This window comes from Haliotis cracherodii, unplaced genomic scaffold (assembly GCF_022045235.1).
Source record: "Haliotis cracherodii isolate W230 unplaced genomic scaffold, xgHalCrac1.p SCAF_5, whole genome shotgun sequence".
Classification (NCBI taxonomy): Eukaryota; Metazoa; Mollusca; class Gastropoda; order Lepetellida; family Haliotidae; genus Haliotis; species Haliotis cracherodii.
This window is the reverse complement of record NW_027266308.1, coordinates 55,678,177-55,703,438: the sequence shown is the minus strand read 5'-3', so window position 1 is coordinate 55,703,438 and position 25,262 is coordinate 55,678,177. Positions and strand designations below refer to the sequence as shown.

Below are 25,262 nucleotides of genomic sequence, written 5' to 3'. Positions count from 1 at the left end.
CAGTATCTACACTGCAGTACCTACACTACAGTACGTACACGGCAGTATCTACACTACAGTACCTACACTACAGTACCTACACGGCAGTATCTACACGGCAGTATCTACACTACAGTACCTACACTGCAGTGCCTACACTACAGTATCTACCCGGCAGTATCTACACTGCAGTGCATCCCCTACAGTATCTACACTGCAGTGCATCCCCCTACAGTATCTAAACTACAGTACTACACCTGGTTGGTTGGTTGGTTGGTTTTACGCCGCATTCAGCAATATTCCAGCTATATCACGGTGGTCTGTAAATAATCAAGCCTGGACCAGACAATCCAGTGATCGATATCATACTACACTTGTATGACAATACCTCCACTACAGTATTACCCTTGACCGACACTTCCTTCAATATACTACATGAAGCACCATACCTACACTTATTTAAGATACAAATCTTACATTATGGTTCCTACACTACATTAGCTTCCCTACTCTACCGTAGTCACACCACAACACACTTCACTCACATCTTGATCACACTATACACAACTGGTTTGCCTGGTCCAGGGTCAATTATTTTACTGAGCTGTTGGGATGTAACTTTTATATTTGCTTACCTCATACACCTACATGTCGAGCACACCATACCCAGACAGCTGTGTTTATGTCATACAAATACATGGTTCAACACTTCACGTTGTTTCATGGTGTACACTATCATATGCACACTTGTAAGTTTATGGGGCCGACACCATTTTTTAAACAGAATGGATATCAACGAGAAGCTTTCCTTGGGCTATTTGTGCAAGTAGGCATTCCATGTTAATTTCTATTCCCTTAGACATTAAACTGAAAAATGTTCATTTTTGGGAGTACATGGCAAGGGCAGATAACTCTAAATACACATTTTGAATGAAATATATGTTTGAAATCCAAATCATATCAGTTTGAAACCTGAGTTCATTGATTTCCTGATCAATACAATGATTGGAAACTGAGACCAATCAATCATCGATTTGAAGTTGATTAATTAGAGAGAAAAAAATATTTATGTGCATCATATCATGGGTTGGCTATTGTCATCACCGAAGACACAATATAATGTACCTCAATATGTTTCTTCTTTCTTTACATGTTATACAGCCAGAATAATGTAGGGGTGACTATTTGGACTATTACTATAGTGTTAAACTATAGTGTTAAACCATCTTTGCTTGATAATTGTGTTATTCCGTGCCATAGAAAAGAATGAAGTATTGCCAACAATGTCACTGTCTCCCTGTTGCAACAAAAAAACAAAGGGAAGTAACTCTAATCTGATGTCAAATTTTTGCTAATCAACACACGGCAGGTTTGACATTTTGAATTTTCTGAAGTATAATTTGTTTTATTGTAACTAATTGTGACTGTTGATGCTCATAATATCAATCATTGAAATGTCGTCATAGTGCTGAAATATTGTAGAGTGCAGCATTAATCAGGACACTTAACACTATACCCCTAATCAACCAAATATTATAGTGCATATATCAGGTGTTTGTATCCTTGAAAAAATCTGTCCTAGTCACACAAGATGTGAATGATATGATTCAGTTATTCAGTTGATGATATGGGAGAAATACATCTACAGGTTTGTAACAGATAGGCTGAGCAGCTGATCTTCATTATGCTGTAACTAACCTGCCTGCATAATGTAGGCACACAACACTATGAATGAAGCTGTTAATGGTGGCTCATTGATATCTGTAGTTTATGTTGCCTTACTTGTATCACTTAACACTACATTAGCTTCTCAATAGGATCATCGGGCAGTCCCAAATCATCAGCTGATTGGGGGCTGGTTGTTAGGGTTCCCTATTGCATGAGCATAAGTATTATTCATTACAAGATTGTGATATTTACAGTCTGTACTAAAATATGTTGTGTTTATGTGACCAGTCTTTTCTCTTGACATCCTTTCCAGTAGATTTTGGTGTTAATTTGTGGACTTTTATTAGCTGAACCTACTTAACCAACAGGTATTTGGGCATACACTGGCTTTGGACTTGTGGCTCAATTTGCAAACTGTAGTTGTATGATAGAAAATATTTTTCTTTATATGAGCCTGAAATTAATGCAAAATATGAGTGTCCGATTTGTGCCTTAATCGTGATGTAATTGTATTACGATAGTATGCTAAATACTTAACATATTCTTACTCTGAGAATCCTAGGATGTCTGGTCCAAGATTCAATAGATTGCTATGGCAGCCATGATAAGTTAGAAGGCATTGGTGGCACAGTGGTTTTAGTATGCAACTCTCTGTACAGAGTTGAGTCCCTTAGCTGGAAGGATCCTTGGTTTTGAATCCAATATTCCAACAAATATTATCTTCCAGAAGCATGATAAGCAAGATACCTGCACACAGGATTCATTCAGGTACACAGTCTAATCCTTTCACCTACAGACCTGTGAAGATCCGGGATAGAATAGGTCTTCAGCAACCCATGCTTGACGTAAAAGGTGGCTATGCTTGTCGTAAAAGGAGACTAACAGGATTGGGTGGTCAGGCTCGCTGACTTGGTTGATGCATGTCATTGATCCCAATAGCGTGGATCGATGCTCATGATATTAATCACTGGATTATCTGGTCCGGACTCGATTATTTACAGACCGCCATCATATAGCTGGAATATTGCTGAGTGCGGCGTAACCAACCAACTTTCACCTACAGTCCGAAGCCTGAGTCCAGCACAATTCTGTTTAGACTAGTAAGCACAGCTAGTAATAGTCTAATAACATCAAAATCTTCAGAAAATAATGCTTATCGACAAGTTTGGGTGACAACGTTTTTAGCACAGACTGGGTACATGTCTCTGACCTGTGTCATTTGCAACTTTTCTCCCACTAAGCTTCAGTGCCTTGATATACCTGAAATGCTGTTCATTGCTGTTAGAGCAGACTCATTCAATCGATCTCTGTGCCTATTGAACCATCTGAATGAACAGCATGTGATATTGTGTTTGTTATGTGATGGCATCAAACTGTTCAAGCGAGACCTAAAACTAACAAGTCATTGTACTTATTGGATGTCTCTGAAGCAAGACAGGGATCTATTTTCATGACACAGTGAATTAGGACCTATGTAATTCATAGCCCTCCAGGGTACAATATACAGCATGCTTCCCACACCTTTATGATGATTTGTTAAAAATTCCATGAAAAATTTGAACAAATTTATGTTCATAATCATATGCTGTACTGACTCAGAAAGTACTTTAACACAGTTTATGACTTTTATAAGGGATCATTGAAACATGCATTTAACTTCATTTATCACGAGATGTTTGGACATGAATGAACAAGTCACAATGAGCTCATGTTCTGTTTTGACGAAGGTTGTTGAAAACAGCCAACCTATAGACATGGAGCTACTGTAATCTGTTCTGTAGCTTCAGTCAAACTGAGAAATTGTTGATTACTCATCTCTCTAATGTCTGCATAAAAATTAGATTGTCTGCCTTACCTATCTGGGAGATGTGCAGTAGAAATGATTAAGACGTTTTAGATTTGGCCCCATCAAAGAACAGGAAGTCCATCAAAATAGAATTTTCAGAAGTATTGACTCAGAATAAAATGTATGTTGGTAGTGAGGCACTGTCAGGAGACATCTTTCAAGGGTAATGTTGTGCAGGTATGCTCCTGCTTTTAAACTTAGAAGTTAAATAAATACATCTTTGAGACTGGTAGGGGTTGATTTTAGTTTTTATGCGATTATTCTCCCAGTGTTGGACCCAGTTGACACTGCAATCCACAGTGCAAAGTTGCCTCCCTTAGGCATGCCAGAATACTATGTTCATAGGTTTGCTCTCCAGATTTGCATGATTATGGGTCTTGGTGCTTATTGGTTCCAAAACATTGGTAAACGTCTAAGATATGCATAACTTCGGGCTATTCACTGACATTTAGAGTTGGCACACTCATAGAATTCAACAATGCTCCAAGTGGCGTAAAACCCCACTTTTACACTTCCTGACCACCTGTTGTGTGTAGTGGATTGAGCGCCTGGAGAGTGGAAAGTCAATGGTTTGATTCCAAGGCCTGATTACACAAGAAGATGTACTTGTTGTTACCCTGCCTGTTGCTTGGCATTAAAGGGATAAAGCAAAGACTGACTGGCTTGGAGTCCACATATGTGTCTGAGTATCCATGTTAAACTGTGGTATGGTATCTCACCTGGCTAGCACAATAAACCCAACATTAATCTGGACTAGTACAAGCAGTCAAGCACACACCTGCATGCACATCGAGATATGAGTGAAGTAATCTTGAAAGCGACATTAAACCCCATTTCACCTCACCTCACTCGCTCTCCTTCAATGCCTCGTTTGTAGGGCCAGGGAATGTCGACCTCATTCTTAATGGATTCAACTGCTAAATGATATTCTTGTCAAATCTGGAAATAGGTGTAACAAAATCTATGACATGGTTTCATTTTGATACAGTGATTATGTGGTGCTGCATCCTGTATAATTTGCCCTTTGAAATACTATCAAATGCCAGCCTGTCCCATTTGTTTTAACTCAGCTTGTTTAACCACGCATGGTCTGACTGGTGTCATTTGGGTTGCCAGATTTGGGTATTTTTCAATTAATATGTCACATCAATCTGTTGTTAATACCAAAATTTTCACTTGCTTAAATACGGACAATGTAAAATAACAAATGATTGCTGATAGAAATACATAAGGGAAGATTTTGAACATGAAAGTGTGAGTTACAGAAGCTTCGACAAGGCATTGGGGATTTGGGCTACCCTGTGTTTGTTGTAAGAGGGGACTGGATGTCTTACTTGGCTGATTGTATACCATTTGTATGCCAATGTACCCTGAGATGTTTTCAACAAAATAGCATCACTCACACACGGTAGCTGACATATTGTGATATAACTGAAATCAGACAAAATGTGTTTTTCCGAAGATCTATGTAAATATGGGCTTCAGTGTGAGTTACAGATCGGTTGAACCAAGGTTGTTCTGAGCGTTGGTAATAAAGTGTCTTTTTAGAGATTTTAATATACCTTTTTTGGTGGGAAATAATTGCAAATGTTTTGGTGATGAATATCTAATTTTTTAATGTGATGATAAAATACTTCCTGCACTAGCCAGTCATAAAAAGTTCCTTTTTTTTCGGTTAGACAGATAGCTAGAGGGGCACATCATTGTGGTTTATGATCTTGCAAGGCAGCAACATTTGAGGGTAGGAAATATTCATGAAGGTAATATACCTCTCACTAAGCCAAGGATTACCCTGATATGAAACAGGTTGTACAGAAATACCACCCTCAGTAGACATGGTGGACGCTGGTTTGAGTATGCATCCACCAACACTCTTCACAGGGCAGTGGCACACAAATAGAATATACCTGCCGATTTCTGAAAGATCAGTTATAATCTCTCACTACAGTGGCTAAATGTAGGAGAGGAGAGGAATCCTCTTCATCCCAGACTAGGGGGAATGGGGACAGGGTGCACATTTCTTGGTTGGGCACTCAGCACAAGGTGAAGGCTGGTTCTGAAGGCAAGATTGTGGGACTCCTTGTAAAGTCAAGGCAAGATTAGGGGACTCATCGTTGATTGAAGGCAAGATTAGGGGACTCATCGTAAAGTGAAGGCAAGATAAGGGGACTCATCGGAAAGTGAAGGCAAGATAAGGGGACTCATCGGAAAGTGAAGGCAAGATTAGGGGTGGTCATTATAAAGTGAAGGCAAGATAAGGGGACTCATCGGAAAGTCAAGGCAAGATTAGGTGACTCATTGTAAAGTCAAGGCAAGATTAGGGGACTCATCGGAAAGTGAAGGCAAGATAAGGGGACTCATCGGAAAGTGAAGGCAAGATAAGGGGACTCATCGGAAAGTGAAGGCAAGATTAGGGGTGGTCATTATAAAGTGAAGGCAAGATAAGGGGACTCATCGGAAAGTCAAGGCAAGATTAGGTGACTCATTGTAAAGTCAAGGCAAGATTAGGGGACTCATCGGAAAGTGAAGGCAAGATAAGGGGACTCATCGGAAAGTGAAGGCAAGATTAGGGGTGGTCATTATAAAGTGAAGGCAAGATAAGGGGACTCATCGGAAAGTCAAGGCAAGATTAGGTGACTCATCGTAAAGTCAAGGCAAGATAAAAGGACTCATCGGAAAGTGAAAGCAAGATTAGGTGACTCATCGGAAAGTCAAGGCAAGATTAGGGGTGGTCATTATAAAGTGAAGGCAAGTTAAGGGGACTCATCGTAAAGTGAAGGAAAGATTAGGGGACTCATCCTGAAGTGAAGGCAAGATAAGGGGACTCATTGTAAAGTGAAGGCAAGATTAGGGGTGGTCATTATAAAGGAAAGCAAGATTGGGGGATTCATCAGAAGATGAAGGGGCACAGAACAAGGGGAAGCCAAGGGGGCCAGTCATGAGGTGAAGGCAAGATTGGGGGCACTTAGCACCTGGTCATGGTTGGGGCCTCTCAGCATGCAGGCAATATTGGGCGCACTCAGTCCAAGGGCAAGATTGGGTACACTCAGCACATGGGCACATTGGGGGCTTAGCCCAAAGTGAAGGCAGTATTGGGGGTACTCAGCTCACTAGGGGCAAGAGTGGTCATTTGGGTGGAAAATTGCCATGGTATAGCTGAAATATTGCTGACTGTTGTATAAAACAAAAAACAAGAAAACAAACCAAGTGAAATGTTGTGTCAGGTAATGAATAAAAGCTTCCAGCGTGGTAAGGGGCTCGAGTATGAATCGGCCAGTAACAATTTTATAAAATCATACCTCCTGTCAATCTATCTCGTCACAACTTGCCATGCAGACACCAACTTTCACAACCAGTGTGAACATTTCTGTTTTTTTTATAAACCCTGTGAGTGTTATTTAGAAAGCATGATGTTACAAGGCAGGGTTAGGGGAAGTGTGGACTCAGGTTTCTCTGTCAGGATGTCCCCACCAGGTTTACATGCCAGTGTGCAGTTTGTTTACAGGCTGTCATACCCCTCTCACTGTCAGAAACTGCCTGTCCTGCCTGCCTGCTTGCCTGCCATGTGCTGCCCCTGCAGTCAGTGGTTTGGTGCTAGGTTGTCATGTGAGGGCTTACCATGACTAGATCAAGAAACATACATGGGCTAGTGTCCGACCTCTTGCTGCCAGAATAAACCTCCAACCAGATATCTTTGTACCAAGAATTTAGTAGTAGTTTTAAGTAACTTTCTCTTTTCTCATTTTTCGTATTTATTCTATACTGAGCAATACACTTCTTGCTCTCATTGTTGAAATGGCAAGGAGCATAAGGATGGTTAAGAATTATTAAGAATAAATGTTTTTGTTCCATACGACTTGAAAGAATGGCAGTTTATTTCTAAGGCCTTATGTTTGCACTGAAAATGTGCAGATTTCTGAACTAAATTCTTGCAGTGCTGAAATTTCTACCTTCATCAGATTGATACAGAAATTGGTTTCAGATTATATATTCTGGACATTAGGCCAGGCAATTTATTTGTTGGTGTTCGTATTTATTGTGTGAAAAATTCTGATTAGTAGGTGGAATTTCCTCACAAAGAAGGGTTCAGTATGGATCCCCATGTCAGTGCACTGGGGCAGAATGTCCCCAGTACCCAGTGTTGGTGAGAATTATGAGTAATGAGTATTGGACGGTCACAATGTGTGACCTGGCTGATTGTGTGCCATTGTGGCCAATCACACATGTTAGCCATTGGTTTACCTGGCACAAACTGGATTGTTGATCGGTAACAGTGACACAGCTGGAATATTGCTGACTGAAGTGTAGGACAACATTCACTCTCTCAGTGTGGATCAGAGAAGATACCCAAGATTCGTGAACTCAAATTGCCATAAAAACAAAATATGCTGAGAGCAGTAATATACAGATAAAGTCTGAACAGTGCATTAATGGTGCATTGATGGGCTAAACTGACGATGTTCACTGCAGTAAAACATTGCATGCTAAATTGACAGGTTGACTACAGTAAAACAGTGCATGCTAAACTGATGAGGTTTACTGCAGTAAAACACTGCATGCTAAACTGACATTGTTTACAACAGTAAAACACTACATTCTAAATTGACAGGTTGACTGCAGTAAACTGCATGCTAAACTGACGAGGTTGACTGCAGTGAAACAGTGCATGCGAAATTGGCAGGTTGACTACAGCATGAATAACTTCATGCATCATAATTTTTATTAAGAACACTCTCAATGTTGAATAAATAAATCTAACTTTTCTCTACACTATGACATGGGCCATTCTACTTTGTGGTCACTCAGCCCTGACCAGTACAGGTCCTGATCATGGTTATATGGTTGTCCAATATGCACCACATTGCACCACATATGCATGTTAAACCCTGTGACCACTGAAGAATGTATATTTGCGACTGAAGAATGTATATTTGCGACGTCTTCTCATTGAAGCAGATGTTTTGATGTGTATAGTTCTCAACTATTTAAGATATTCTCCACTTGGATGATTAACATTTCTGCAATTAATCTTCGTCACAATCTCCAGCAATGATTAATTGAGATTTGATGGTAACATGACTGACTGATGGTGTTGCACCCAGTTTGGAACGGTGTGGGTTTTGATGCAGAGAACGAGATAAAACGTTTACGATCACTTCAGTCTTATTTCAGCCATATGATGATTTGGTATGTGTGTGGGTGTGGCATTTCTTGAAAGTGCTCCCATATAAATATTGTGATTTTGTTTTGGTCATTTCTGACAAGAATTGAGGGGTAGCTGCATACCACTTGTTCACAGTTCGTTCCTGACTGTATGTCAATATATACGATTCTTGCACTGTTGCGAATGTCGCATTACAGATGGTATTGTGTGATCAACTTGTTAGTTAAGAGTTTAAATATATGATAATATCACATGGCACCTGCATACTGTTTTGAGTGAGTGAGTTAGCAATATTCCAGCAATATCATGGCGGGGGACACCAGAAATGGGCTTCACACATTGTACCCATGTAGGGAATCAAACCCAGGTCTTCGGCGTGACGAACCAACGCTTTAACCACTAGGCTACCCGACCGCCCCCATACTGACTTGAAGTAATAATAGTGTTGAAGTCTGAGCTACCAGTACCTTGTGTGTGATGATAAAGTAAGCCTTTGTGGGACTTTATAGGGCACCTGCAATTGACTAGAGATGGAGAAGGCTGAAAAATAGTGTTGTTGTTTAGTGTTCTTGGGAGGGGACCATGAAGGAGAAAGACTTGTTTGTTTTATTTACAAAATATTAATATTTGTAAGTTTTAAGAAGAAGACTACTGTACCAGATTTGTTTCTTTAGGAAAGGATATGAGTTCTGATTGACAAACCTTTAGAGGGGGAAAAGGGAAGGGGAACAAAGGAATCTATTAGAGAGAATCATCATTATGCTGTACTCTTATGAATAACTGAAGTGAATTGTTTTATAGGTATTACTTAAGTGTTCACAAAAACATTATGCAAGTGGGTTGGTTGCCCACCTGGCGTTAGTTCAAGAGTCATGGGATTTCCCCTCCACTCCAAGCCACACATCTCCTCTACCTTAGTGAACCTATAGCACCACTGCTATGTTCTGTTGCCCCAATCCTCATACCCAACCTCTGTACACCCAAAGAAATCCATCTTCTCAAGGGGACACCTCTTCCTCATTACCCATTCCGGGGGGGCCAGGCTCACTGACTTGGTTGATGCATGTCATCGATCCCAATTGCGTGATCGATGCTGATGATAATAATCACTGGATTGTCTGTTCCAGACTTGATTATTTACAGACCACAGTCATATAGGTGAAATATTGCTGAGTGCGGCGTTAATCAACCAACCAACCAACCCATTCAACCATGTCAATAAGTAATGACAGACAATTGAAGTATTTTGGGGAGGGAAAAACATTATGAGGTATATAAATATTAAACATGAGGGCTGGTATCTAATTACCAAGGAATCATTTTCAGACATGGGTTAACCTGCCAAAATCTTACAGAAGTTTGAACAGCCATCTTTCTGCCAGGTGATGAGGCAGTGTCAGATAGTGATCATGTTCGTGGGGGATGTTGAAACCAGCCTGCCCATTCACTAAAGTAAAATTTCCTCCAAGCAGCACTACTAAGCTGGCTGTGATACAAGGAGCAGTGATCTAAATATAGGTCTCCCACAGAGGAACACTTCCTTGGCTGGCAGCTGAGGGAGGCCTATTCACAAACGCTGGTGCCTGGCTTCTTGTTGAATAGCATGGTATTCCCCTGGCCTTCCCCATACCTATCCACCATTCACAGTCTCCACTATTGTACAAACTGCCCCTTGCATTTTTAGGAGTAGGATATCAGGTTATGAATGAATTATTGAACACAAGCTTCAGCTATTGTACTGTAATGGCCATATGCATGTACCCTGAGAACTAGTTCAGTTCATGGTATTGTCTACGCATGTGTAGGCCTGCTGAGACTGTCGTTGGTATTAAGTATTGTACACCACTGTCAGGGATAAGTTCTACATTTCATTTGCCTTGGTATGGATAACACAGATGTCCTATAGTACATGGGTTAAACTTGGTGGGCAATGAGTTTGAAATATCATGTTTGGTGATGGGGGAATATGCTGGGGAGAAGAGAAGCTCAAACCATTACTGTTCTTAGATAATAATGCTGTGCAACTTCATAGATGGTTTTAACATTATCCAAGTTCGGGAGGACTTTCTGTGGAAACTTCTCTCACTGCTCATGAATCATAGATTGTTTTTTCTTCAGAAGACCTGTTGAATGGATTTCTACATGTATGCATTCTATTACCATCAGGACCATCCCAGAGAGGGTTATGTTACACTCATCCCACTTATATATATGCCCTTTATGAATAAATGATGTGTTATTTTTTGCTGACTTTCAAAATCCTACCCTTTTCTTGTGTTATCGACCCGTGATGATCCGGGGTAGAACAGGTCTTCAGCAACCCATGCTTGCTGTAAATGGTGACTATGCTTGTCATAAGAGTTGATTAACGGGATCGGATGGTCAGGCTCGCTGACTTGGTTGATACATGTCAGCATATCTCAATTGCGTGGATCGATGCTGATGATGTCAATCACTGGATTGTTTGGTCCAGACTCGATTATTTACAGATCGCCATCATATAGCTGGAATATTGCTGAGTGTGGCGTTAAACAACAAACCAACAATCAAAATCTTGTGTTATTCCATGAGCATGAAATATAGTTGTACAACTTTTGTTAGATTCTGGGACATGAAACATTGAAAGGTCACCAGTACCTGATGTCTATTATAACATGGCTCAAGATGGTCACAATGGCTGCCAAGTATGAATAATTGCTGGTTGGCGGATCGCCAATGTAGTGAAGCTCCATGGCCTGCATCGCTTCAGGCTTTCATCAGACATTTAGCTGTCATGCTGTCCTAGAACTGTTGTACTGTTTAAAGTGACATTAAACCCAACTCATTCATTCAATGGATTGTTCACACTAGTCCCTCTCATTCACCCACTCGCTCACACACTGAATAAAGACTCACTCACTTATTAATTCACCCACTCTTTCACCCACTGAATAAAGTCACTCACTCATGTAACTAATACCTGTTCTTTAACATTGGAGTCGTCCTGTGAAGATCCGGATTAGAACAGGTCTTGAGGAACCAATGCTTTCTGTAAAAGTCGACTAACGGGATTGGGTGGTCCCAGTTACGTGGATCAATGCTCATGATGTCAATCACTATATTGTCTGGTCCAGATGCAATTATTTACAGATGACCGTCATATAGATGAAATATATAGCTAAGTGCAGTGTTAAACAACGAATGGGGACCTGGTGGTCAAGCTGTGAGACTTTGCTGGTTTGTCTGGTGGAACACCAGTTATTTACAAGTCTCCGTAATACTGCTGTTGCATGACTGACTGCTGCATAAAACAACAGATGACTGACATGGATGTCAGCACAAACACTTCCCCAAATGATCACATACATTCCAGCTATTGAAACAAAGAATTTCTACTTTCTCAAAGTGAAATCTTTTGACATGGTTAACATTGGGGAAGTTGTTTCAGACGAGTGGGCGAGTGACTAATACCTTTCCTGCTCAGCTAACGAGTCCATTATATGTGATTCCCAGCCATCTTATCATAGATACGTCCATCATTTAGTCAATCATGCAAATATCTCCTCATGATGGGCCCGAATGAAACAGTCACAGAGTGCCTACCACAGCATCTGTTCATATTAAAGTAATTAGAACACCCTCCCCCTTCAACCAGGGGTTAATGTATGCAGGGTATGAATGACTGTTGATAAAGTTTGTGAAGATATCTCATTTGAGTTGTGTGAGTCATCATGGACGGTTGAGAATGGCTAGAACACACATGAACACTGAGTGGCTTGCCAACTCTTCACCTTCTTCTATTGTTTCTAAATAGGTTAGAGGTGTCAACAATCTGTTGTTTCTAAATAGGCTAGAGGTGTCAACAATCTGTTGTTTCTAAATAGGCTAGAGGTGTCAACAATCTGTTGTTTCTAAATAGGCTAGAGGTGTCAACAATCTGTTGTTTCTAAATAGGCTAGAGGTGTCTACAATCTGTTGTTTCTTGGTAGGTTGAAATTGTCAAGCAATCTGTTTTTCCTAGTTAGGCAAGAAGTATCTAGCAACACAAGTGTCTAGTAGTGGTGTAACGATACAGTATTGTGATATGAGGCCCACGATACAATACATCGATTTACAACAAATGTATCGCAATACATATGATACATTACATTACAAGCTATATCAGTGTAAAAGCATGTAAGGAATAGCAGAAACTGTTTGCCAACCAACTTATGGAGATTCTCTAAGATTTCCCAGTTGGCTATAAATAGCCTAACATTCACTGTGCCCTCTAGCCTATGTGTTTCAGTACTATAATATCCCATATTTGATCTATGAAATTTAGAAACATATGATTCAGTGTTGTGATTCACCTGCAAAAAGAAAGAATATCAACTTTTGAAATTAAAGTACTGTTTCTTGATATGAATCGTATCATACTCAGAGTTTTGGGATAAGTATCGTATCATACTCATAGTATTGGGATAAGTATCGTATCATGCTCATAGTATTGGGATAAGTATAGTATCATACTCATAGTATCGGGATAAGTATCGTATCATGTCATAGTATCGGGATAAGTATCGTATCATACTCATAGTATCGGGATAAGTATCGTATCATACTCACAGTATCAGGATATGAATCGTATCATACTCATAATATCGGGATATGAATCGTATCATACCCATAGTATCGGGATATGAATCGTATCATACCCATAGTATCGGGATATAAATCGTATCATACCCATAGTATCGGGATATGAATCGTATCATATTCATAGTATCGGGATAACAGTCAGGGTGGCCTCTTTGGGATGTGGATTTTCAATTCCTACTGCAGGACCCGGTTTTTCGCGTGCGTGGGCAAAGTCACTGAAGCGCGTGTAAAAGGACTTTGAATATCCTGTGTATTGGTGTCACTTCACCATTAGCGCTTGGTTGATTCCCGGCCTTCATTACCACCAGGAGACTCGTTTAGCTGTCCGCGGCCTGTGCGGTTAGCGGGTGAATGTGAATACATGGAAAGACGTGTGTGTACTTGGATGTGTGTGATTTAAAATTGACGTGTTGCACTATCAGGATTGTTTGAAAATTATTACGTGAACTTCACGAGTTTAGTGGTTTATCTATTCATCATAGCACACAATGAATGGTCTACGATTTAATATGACATTCAGTTGATGTTGAGAGTTCACACAATGTGTGTGGGTATTTCCTATATCAATTACCCGTATTTTCTTGAGTATGGTGCGCACCCCCCTCTAGGGCATTCAGTATTTTGGGGGGAAAAATCGAATGCTAAGTGCAGAAAAAAATTACACCGTAGATCTACCCCTTCAGCGAATTCCGGTAAACGAACGGGTGATGAAAAACTTGGTCAGTACAAATTCGAAATTTGAGATAAAAAATCACCAGACATGTTTATTTACCGTTTAAATTGGATTTTGTGTTCTGCCAGGCGTTGTTTTACATCCAGGGATTAAGATTACCTTGTGTATTTTCTCGTAAACTAAGCCGGACACAGCAATCAGCTGTACACACGTATTCTTGGAATCTACCGGTGATTCGGTCAAGACACACCCAATGATATATAACTTTACAGTATTTTAATGCAAGGATCGGCAAAAATTGTATCTGAAACTATTTTTTATCAGGAATAATATATCCCAATATCTTGTTAATTTAGTTGCGGCTTTTACTAAACATATTTTAAATAATAATATCCCTTAGCGAAGCAGCTGATCGCTATTGCCGGGTAATTCTTTTTCACATGGAACCAGTCTGACCAGTCACCGTCAAGGCTCTCGCGCACGTGATCGCGAGAACTACGTGTTGACATAGAATCGTCAAACTGTAACAAATATGACTTTTAACGAGTCAAAGTATGGCATTTATGATATATGTATCCATTCTCTGTGAATTAATGTTCGTTTCAAGGCGTCAATAGCGGTAATCTGACCGTGGTTGCTGTTAATAAAGGTGAGTTGCGCGATCTTCCGCTCGCTTCACACGCGATTTCGCCGAAATTAATTAAAACAATATTAAAAGGAATTTTGAATCAAATTAATGAAATAAGTTACATGCATAAGTCCAGCTATACAAAAAAACAACACTTTTTATAGCCAGACAGTGTTATTACATGATTAATTTTCGTACTTCAGTATGGATTTGTTGACATGGTATTTCCGGTGTTACGTGCTCACGGCAATATCTTTCCATGGGGAAAAAAATTATAAAAACTCATTATTTCGTGTACAGTGCGCACCCTCTTCTACACAGCTGTGTTTTTTGGACAAATATTTCTCACTATACTCAAGAAAATACGGTAGCAGCTGATTAGTTATTTCATCCACGTCATGGAACAGTTAAGGCATATCTTTTTGATCGTTTATTTGAGGATGTTAGAAATAAAAGTCAACGGAAGAAATCCGTACGCCTGTTGTCTTGTTTCTTTGCTTTATGAAATATTTAGTCCCACCAAATATACATGTTCATTCTGAAATCATGTTCAGATGTCATCAACAGCTCCATTTATTGGATACATCAGCATCACAAAGAGCACCACGTGTTTCAGGCGGGTGTTTGTAGCAAGTTCAATTGCGCGTGTTATGGCAACAATATGTTGCATAAGCTATAATTTACACTATAGCAAATGCAAGAATAATAACATCAAACATAAATATAAATGGGGAAGAAAACATGATCTTTTTCAATGACTAGATAGATGGTTTACGTACTTGTCCGTTGTCGACAGGTCGGAATTCGCTTTATGCAAATATTTTTACCCGGGCATAAATTCCATTGGCCAACTTGGTTTTTCAAATTCTGAAAACACGTGGACAGTATGTTTTCTACACACAATGTTGCCTGTGATATTCACTGTGCGCGCGTGTTTACGTGTATGTTTCATCGTTTCTACCGTTATTTATTGGAATTAAAAAATGCACTCCGGTAAACCGACAATAATTGACTCCCGGACTTCCTTACGGCGAGGTGACTTGTTTCTTTGTGGGGTTGTTTAACACCGCACAGCTGGGTGACTGCGGACTGTAAATAATCAAGTCTGAACCAGACAATCCAGTGAATTCACGAGCATACGATGACATGCATCAATCTATGCAGCGAGCTTGACCATCCGATCCCGTTAGTATTGGTTCCTGAAGACCAATTCTAACCATGCTAACCCGGATCTTCACGAAGATATTGATATTAATAATACTGTGTACTTATTTTGTTGTCATTTAAATGTTACGATAACGATGCTACACAGGTTTTGAAGGTCCAATGAATTAACATTACGTCGGCCAGAACGGAAAAATACACACGTTTTGTAACTTTGAACCGTTGTATGTACACTTAAGGACATGGGTATTTTCTACAGCAGCTGCCAATAATATGTTAAAACATGACAATCACAAGTTAGTTGTAGTAGTGTAACAAACAACCGCGATGTGGTTCGCTATGTTAACAATGAGAAGAAGAATCGACAATTTGACAAACACTAAGCACACTATGGTGACATTTTTTTTCTTGTTGTGGGAATGTGACCGGGGCATATTTCACTGTGAAACGTCCTCTTAAGGTCGGATGTGTTCATCGTACAGTCAACGAAATTAGGTAGTATTAACGTTCGTGATCGAAAATCGGACAACTACACGTTCGATAACAATTCAAACACGTTGTACTAAAAAAGGAAATAATCATATTGTTATGTTACTATGTTAGCGGAATACTTTTTCAAAAACTACTGATACGGACTGTTTGCCTGACTTAAAATTCTTTATAAGGCATAGTTGGGAATGCAAGTCGCCAATTTGAAACAAGTGCCGCAAATGCTTAGAAAGCTGCTTTCTTAGTGGCTTATGTCGACTTCCTGTTAGTAATTTCATTGGTCGGTGAAACTTCGCGGAAGGTCGTTCTGACGTGACCTGTAATGTCCACAGCGGTTGCGAGAATTTGCATATGAGTTTAATGAGATTGAGGTAATCGAGGCATGTGATTAATCCTGTTTTGTTTATTTAAAGCCGTAATTGTTTATTGTTAAGCAAGTTTATCTCTGCAGACGTTGAAATATGCAGCTACTCGCCGACTCGTCTCGCATCAAAACACTTGTCTGTGTACTCGCGGGCAGATGACCACGGTCGGATTAACGAGGCTAATTAAAAAGTGATTTCAGCAATTCGTTGCAAATATGGTGTGTCGATGTCGGGAGTGCGAGGCTGTCGAATTAACGGGTCTAAATAGCGATGAAGTATATTGTAGATGTATATTGCTGCACGGTCGATTGTCAAACAATTAAAATCATTCCCGGGTTCACGTTGCCATACAGCCAATTCAAGGAATTCGAGACGTGCACGTCTGTAAAAAGTTGATATAAGTGCCTTAATGCATATCCCAGAAACTAACCCTTACTTGTTGACAAAGAAACTCGTAAGGTTGTGTCATTGTAAAGTACAGCCTGACGCGTTATTGTTGTGACTGTTAATTTGACGCATTCATTACTGGATGAACGTTTAGGAGTAAATCAGACCTCTTATTGATATGTCCATGTATTTGTACATGTTTATGTACATAAAACATATTAAATTAACTGAAACATGAGGCACTCAAGATGGGTGACAGCAGCATAAAAATGTATTATATTAAAATAGCATAATATTTTTAGATAATAATTTGTTTTAAAATATTTTACCCCGTTATCAATTCCATATGTTATTGGGCAATTCTTGGTATCTTATTAATGTTAAATGTGTTCATATACAATCATATAGAAAATATTTCGATATTGACATCAATACGTTAATTTTCGCTTCGCTTCGATTCTCTTACACTTTCACAATTCTTCGCCAGTGACTGGAAGTATGAACGATCGAGCGAATTCCGATTCAAGTAATCGTTGCATTCTCGCAAAACGCCGCGCCTGTGATGTCGATACATAGTACTTTGGCTAATTCGTGGTGTCATCAACTATCATACCACGGAAAGAAATCGTGATTCTCTCATATATGAAGTTATATATATATATATATACCTTCTGAAATGAAGAATATTTTGGCATTAATTACGGGATATTGTGCCAACGCGTGCACGGTCTAATTGGCTTTGTATATATATTAGTTGCTGATGGAATGTGCAGTTATCCCCCTGTTTGTCAATGTAAACAAAACAAGAGGCGACATATTTTAACGTGGAGGGGTAAGTTCATTTATGGAGAAGTCACGTGCTGTATTGCGTCATCCCAGTTGACCGCAGGGTGATCACTGGCTCCCATAAATATCATGCTGTTTCCCATTTGATTACGCGTATTTGGTGATAGCACAGGGATTACCTAATACAATAATATCCAAAAAACAATGAACACCTGTTATTTTTATTTGTTTAAAACACACGACGTAGGTTTTCCGTATCTGGACCTAATTATGATTCGACTTCCATCTTCATCAATTTAACAAATCAATCTTTGCTGTGACTAGTTTTGAACATCAAGCTGTCGCGTATGTAAGAGTTAAAACTAATCTGAAACTACATTAAAAGTGAGAAGAAGTGAGTGCTGAAATCATACTGGGTATATAAAAGTCCAGTTCCCAGTTTTTTCTGTACCAATTCATCATGGCATCATTGAAAAGCAGACGACAAGCATTGCGGAGAAGTCAGCGTTGATCAAGAGAGAAAGAGATTCACAGGCTAAAGACAGAATCGGAGGCCTTGGCATGAAGCAGGAAAAGACGGGGTACGACCAGACACTGGACAATGCACTGTTTGCGTGAGTTACGCTATCCCGACATGACGGGACACCCATCTGTGGCGAAGTTATGAAATTTCAAGCCCAAAAGATTATTTCATTCATGTATATCTTACCATATTTGCATTCAAATGGGCCCAACAGTCAAAGTAGTTAACAATAACGGAACATCAAAACTTCTTCAAAAGATCGATCTTACTCATTTATGCACATACGTCCTCAAGTGTTCATATAAAGTAATGTATTGGACTCCTCTTTAGTTCAACTATCACCCGACCTACATTCCATAATTGGAATAACACGGGGGTCGTCCATGGGCCCCGAGACCCGCGTTATCGCGGGGGATGACTGTATAACTGCCAATCACAGTGGATAATTAAATATACAGAGTTTCCTGTGTATGGCAGATGTGTATGCCGATTGAGGAATTTGCATTATTTCTAGAAGTACTGTATGCATATGAAATATATATTAGAAAATCACCGTGGGCATGTGGACTGTAAATATCAAATGCCCCACAGCATATTAACAATATCAAATAACAATCTTATGTTATCCCATAAGCATGCAAGCATTATGAAATCGACGCTAAAAACAAGGAAATAAATCTGTTTCACCCAAGGTGATGTGTTTAAGAACATTGGTTTTGTATGAAATAAGACACCCCGCAACATGTAATAAGGGTTAATCATATTTTATTCATCTGAGATTTGATAACAGGCCAAACTGGCTCATGTAAATAACGCTCCCTCCAACACAACATATATTAAATACCGCATTCAGCAATATTCCAGCTATATGACGGCGGTCTGTAAATAATCGAGTCTGGACCAGACAGTCCTGTGATTGACATATTGAGCATCGATCCACGCAATTGGGATTGATGACATGCATCAACCAAGTCAGGGTCGCTGACTTTGTTGATGCATGTCATCGTTTGTTTGTTTGTTGTTTCACGCCGCACCCAGCAATATTCTAGCTATATGACGGCGGTCTGTAAAATAGTCGAGTCTGGACCAGACAACCCAGTGATTAATATCATGAGCATCGATCCACGCAATTGGGATCGATGACATGCATCAACCAAGTCAGCGAGCCTGGCCACCCGATCCCGTTGGTCGCCTTTTACAAGCATGGTCACCTTTTACGGCAAGCATGGGTTGCTGGCATGTCATAGTATCTCAATTGCTTGAATCCACATGCACATCAATTCCAACACATTTCTCCTGGTTTTTTTTAATCTTTTTTCGCCACGGCGTAATTCATGGATGCAATCAAGGTAATCGCCGTTTCACTTCGACTTACCCGATTTCATAATGTTTTATGCAATAACTGAACTGAGCAAAAACTCCGTGAAACTATGTTTACCACAAGTTCGTTGTCGCTGTCTCGGCGCCTTATAACATGTATAAAAAAAGCCCGCAAGCGCTTAGCACCACTGGTAATGCAAATATGATTCGCCAGGCATATGTCTTTTACCAGTTGAAATGGGTAAAAGACATATGCGCAACACGTTGGAATTTAATGCTTGCTAATCGTATATATAAGCAACATTTATCCAATGAGGACAGTCGGGATTTTACTATCGATTTTATTTGTGTGGCGGCAGTTTCATATATAATATAACCCCAGATCCATATTGGTAATACTTTACGCATGGAAATCAACCGCGATATCGTGGTTCTAAATATTTGAATCTGCTGTCACAATTATTTTGATTGCTATTAAAATTCCACATGCTCCCCAAATCCCAACACATTTTCCCTGCTTTTGATCTTTTTTCACCACCGCGTTACGCATGGAGGTTGACGAAAATAGTCGAAAACAACCGTGTGTTCATTTGTGTAAGCATTTGCATAATGCAGTGTCGATACGGAACATTGAGGTTAACATCGCCATCACACACACATATGTGCTGTCACAATCAAAATCGCTAATATTATACCACATGTCCCCCAATTTCCAACATATTTCTCCTGCTTTTGATCTTTTCTGAAAATGTATGCCATTTTTTCTTGTAATCTCCGTTTTTGACGACTGTTGTTTTCGATTTATATGTATGATAAAACAACCCATACATATTCGTCAGGCGGTATCCTTGGAAACCATCATGGTTATCATGTTTAAAAATATTGAAATCTGCTGTCACAATTCCAACACATTTCTCCTGCTTTTTAAATGTTTTTCGCCACCGCGTTACACATGGAAGTTGGCGAAAATAGTTAAAAAACTGTTCCGTAAGCATTTGCGATTCTAATGTTATCAAATTCTTTGATTCAAGGAAATGCCATAAATCCCTGTATAACAACTTCTGATAAGTTTATTACATAAACAGAATCACCTGCCCGACATGCTCATTACAGAACATTTCAATACATACACGGCACAGATCACTTTTGCGTCGTGCCATGACCTCATTGTAGACATGATAGAGCTACTGGTCACCGACCAGTTATCGCCATTTGTTTTTTCATTTCTGTCACTCCGTGATTTCAATTCGTGAAATAAGATTCCGTTGATCTCTGTTAGAACTTTCGCGTGCCACGTGCCACGTGATCACGCATGCGCTTCAGTTATACAAGTGACATTACCAATTTGTCGTCTGCAATCTGACAAACCAATGTTCCCCAAATTCGATCTCTACATGCTTATGTTATGTACTATGGATTTCGATATATACCCATGCTATGTACAGCTCAAATAGGTTCCAGAATTGTATTTTGAGAAAGAAATGACTGACCGATAGAAAGCAATGCCAGAACGGAAGTGTGTCATTGTGGGTTTTTTTAATGTTTGAGTGAATTAGTCGCGTTAGCCCGCATGTCTTTGATAAAACTGTATTCGAGCTTGGCGATTATTGTGGGTTTTTTAAAAAAATATTTCCTCACTAGTGTTTTGTTTATCATTTTCGGATAAATATTTCTCTCTTCTAATGAAAACGAGCAAAATTAAAATGATATCCCGTGCGACAACGGGGAGTTGGCGATAATTTATAGCCAGTAGCAATACAGTCTAAATAATTATGCCAAATAATATGTAAAGCGCACAGAAAGGCTTGCATTTCTAATTTCAGAATAAGCGCGTTTGTTTACGAAATGTTGTGTCACATGATATGCAAATTAGGTGTAATGCCAGGTCACCCATGCGCCGGAATAAAGCTTTTTGCCGGATCATGGTTGGTCTGATTACAACAATGCTTATCGTTTTTACTGAATTGTTATATTCTGACCGTACTTCAGATGGAAATCGCGCGGATGTTTAAAATATGGAACTTCGTGGACATATCGTGGTTGGTTACCACATGTGACAAAGATTTCTCATGTATATATTCTGGCATTAAACATCGTGTCCGTGCCGATAACTCGAGGTGACAAATGCCGACTGACATGACTAACATCACACGAACGTCTTTCGCATGCTCGAATTATTCCGTACCGTATCGCCACATAATAAAGTGGCGGAAGGGAACATTGAGGTGAGTATCGCCATCACACACACACATATATATGCTGTCACAATTAAAATCGCTAATAAAATCCCACATACATATTTGTCAGGCGATATCCACGGAAACCAACCGCGTTATCATGGTTATAATATATTGAAATTTGCTGTCTCAATTCCAACACATTTCTCCTTTTTTTTCGCCACCGCGTTACAGTGTTCCGTAAGCATTTGCGATTCTCATGTTATCAAAATTGTCATACAAAATTCATGAAATCAAGAAAATGCCATAAACAATATAAACATAAACAACTAAACAACTAAAAATTCTCTTGCAAAATTCGTGGGTTCGAGGAAATGCTGGCTTTGATTTTATTAACGAGGTGCCGTAAATCACTGTAAAAACAACTTGGTGACACTGACAAGTTTATTACATAAACAGAACACCTGCCCGACATGGTCATTACGTAACATTTCCTGTGTGTTACAGCAAAGATCACGATTGTGTTTGTAGGAATTACCATAATTAATTCACATGGTGTAACTTGCGTTGACCATACGATGAGACCTGACATTAGGCACAAGTAGTGAGCTGATCCGGTCGAAGAACTCTCAAGTTGTCTGCACATGCGGTAAAAGAGCCCTCAAAATGTAACGAAATGTCATTTCTTGGGTACCTGAGACAGTCAAAGCTTTTGAGAATTTCCTCATTCTCTCTCCAATGTCTTTTTGTTTGAAGGCAACATTGTATTACGCTTAATAATGACGATGTACTTAGAGTTGTATATTTTATTGCCGCTTCTTCTTCTTGGCAGCTGATGGTAAATAAGCCGCACTCGGTTATCTCCCTTGAACGCGCGCGAATGGCTTGCCCACCAATTCCAACACATTTCTCCTGCTTTTGATATTTTTTCGCCACCGCGTTACGCATGGAAGTTGGCGAAAATCATCGCGTTACGGTGCGTTATAGTATTCCTTAAGCATTTGCGATTCTAATGATATAAGTTTTATTACAAAATTCATCAAATGAAGTTTGCAGTTGCCAATTGAAATGACCCTACTGTTTTGCATCATTTTTTTTAACATTTTCCCTTTCTAAGTCAAGATTACTGTTATTTTTTTTTCAAAAGTACATTAATACAAACATAATGAATGTATGTTACTATTTGTGTCTTTCTTCATGCAAGTTAATACTTTTTTTTAACAAAAAGGGGGAAAATATGTAAAATCAGGCAAAACTGAATTTCTACACAGAGTTATGGGAATTGAATTGCCGTGCCGGCAAGAGGCCACCCTAACTGGGATAAGTATTGTATCATATCATTTGGATAAGTATCGTATCGCAACCAAACACTATTGTTTCACCTCTAGTGTCTAACATACACAAACACACGCACATACATGCACATATGTGCACACAAATGCAATATTTATTAGTTCAAGTATTGATAGAAATAACCATGTGTATTCACTGATCAGAAGCATCTGACTGATATTGATATATGTGATGTTTGTAATAATGTTGTGTTTCCTTTGTTTCAGTGGCGACTACCTTGTGCATGTACAAGCACAGGTTATGACCCGTGATGACTCGACCGGCGGCTGGGTGCCCATGGGAGGTGGGGGTCTTAGCAATGTTGGACTACGAAAGCTGGAATATAAATTCAATGGAGGAGGGGACAGTAAAAATGAGTACGTCATATATGGTGAAAGGATAGCCGACAACACAGTAAGTATATAAGGATATATTTTTCATAGCATGTAAAGTGTTTTAATTCTGATATTAATTGATGTATGGACATGTCTGGTTCCAGTGGTAAATTCCACCATGTTAAAGCTGGAACATGCTGACTGCCGCATGAATGAAAAAACAAAACAAGTAGCTGTGAGGCATTCTCACTGGTTCCAGGTGTAAGTCGTTCCACTTGGTTCCAGGTGTAATTCATTCCACCTGGTTCCAGTTGTATGCTGTTCCATCTGGTTCCAGTTGTATGTCCTTCCATCTGGTTCCAGTTGTATGTCCTTCCACCTGGTTCCAGTTGTATGCTGTTCCATCTGGTTCCACGTGTAAATTGTTTCACCTGGTTCCAGTTGTATGCCGTTCCATCTGGTTCCAGTTGTATGCTGTTCCATCTGGTTCCAGTTGTATGTCCTTCCATCTGGTACCAGTTGTATGTCCTTCCATCTGGTTCCAGTTGTGTGTCGTTCCATCTGGTTCCAGTTGTATGCTGTTCCATCTGGTTCCAGTTGTATGCTGTTCCATCTGGTTCCAGTTGTATGTCCTTCCATCTGGTTCCAGTTGTATGTCCTTCCACCTGGTTCCAGTTGTATGCTGTTCCATCTGGTTCCAGTTGTATGTCCTTCCACCTGGTTCCAGTTGTATGCTGTTCCATCTGGTTCCAGTTGTATGCTGTTCCACCTGGTTCCAGTTGTATGCTGTTCCATCTGGTTCCAGTTGTATGTCCTTCCATCTGGTTCCAGTTGTATGTCCTTCCACCTGGTTCCAGTTGTATGCTGTTCCATCTGGTTCCAGTTGTATGTCCTTCCACCTGGTTCCAGTTGTATGCTGTTCCATCTGGTTCCACGTGTAAATTGTTTCACCTGGTTCTAGTTGTATGTCCTTCCATCTGGTTCCAGTTGTATGTCCTTCCATCTGGTTCCAAGTGCTAGTTGTTCCATTGGGTTCCAGGTGCTAGTTGTTCCATTGGGTTCCATTTGTAAGCCTTATCACTGGTTCCATTTGTAATTCATTCCATTTGGTTCCAGCTGTAAGTCCAATGACCGTTTCAACTTGCTCTATGTTATGTTTTTAAATTGTTACACGACGACATCTACAAGCTGCGAACGAGCTGCGAGTAGCGTAAGTCATTGTTAAATGTTGTGGTAGGTAAGTTCGTCTTTGCTCAGAGTTCACTATGTGGAATAGGCCCTGAAGTCAAATGATGACATTAGGTGATTAAGTGGTGTGCCCTAGACCTATCACTATTGTGCAAAATAAACAAATTAGGCTGTAAACCTTGGCCATGCTCACTGTTTGCTCAGTCAGTGTAATTATTTTGAAGATTGCAAAGAAGATGGTTTAACAAGTCAGTGGGTTTGTCATAACTTGTCAATGCAATTTCAAGTTAATTTGGATGTATGAGGTGAGCTGCAACCTGTTACATGATTTTTAAACATTAATATTGGAAATAGGCGCTGCTTCCAGACAGGAGACAAGTTTTAGTCTTTCAACAAATAAAGTGTGTCCCAGGACACTTAGTGTTTATATTCTCAAAGTATCAGTATCAAAATTCCTCAATCAAAACTCCCCTGACCCAAAGATGTTATTAAAGTGAAATAATCTTGAAAGCGATCAGAAATTTCGATTTTATTTTAAGATATTTTTCCATAAAATCTGTAAACAAATAAATATTTCCAGCCCTGCTAGCTCCCATCTCTTTTATACATGCTGTGGTC

General features: G+C 39.6%; 1 protein-coding gene across 1 annotated transcript in view; it reads left to right on the top strand.

Annotated features, from left to right (window-relative positions):
• Positions 1-25,262, top strand: part of LOC139442024 (sprouty-related, EVH1 domain-containing protein 2-like) — a 52,108-nt gene that overhangs the window by 9,314 nt on the left and 17,532 nt on the right. The window contains exon 2 of the mRNA XM_071222777.1: positions 23,349-23,535. Within this exon, the coding sequence (XP_071078878.1) occupies positions 23,349-23,535 (187 nt within the window). The remainder of the gene's footprint in view (positions 1-23,348; positions 23,536-25,262) is intronic.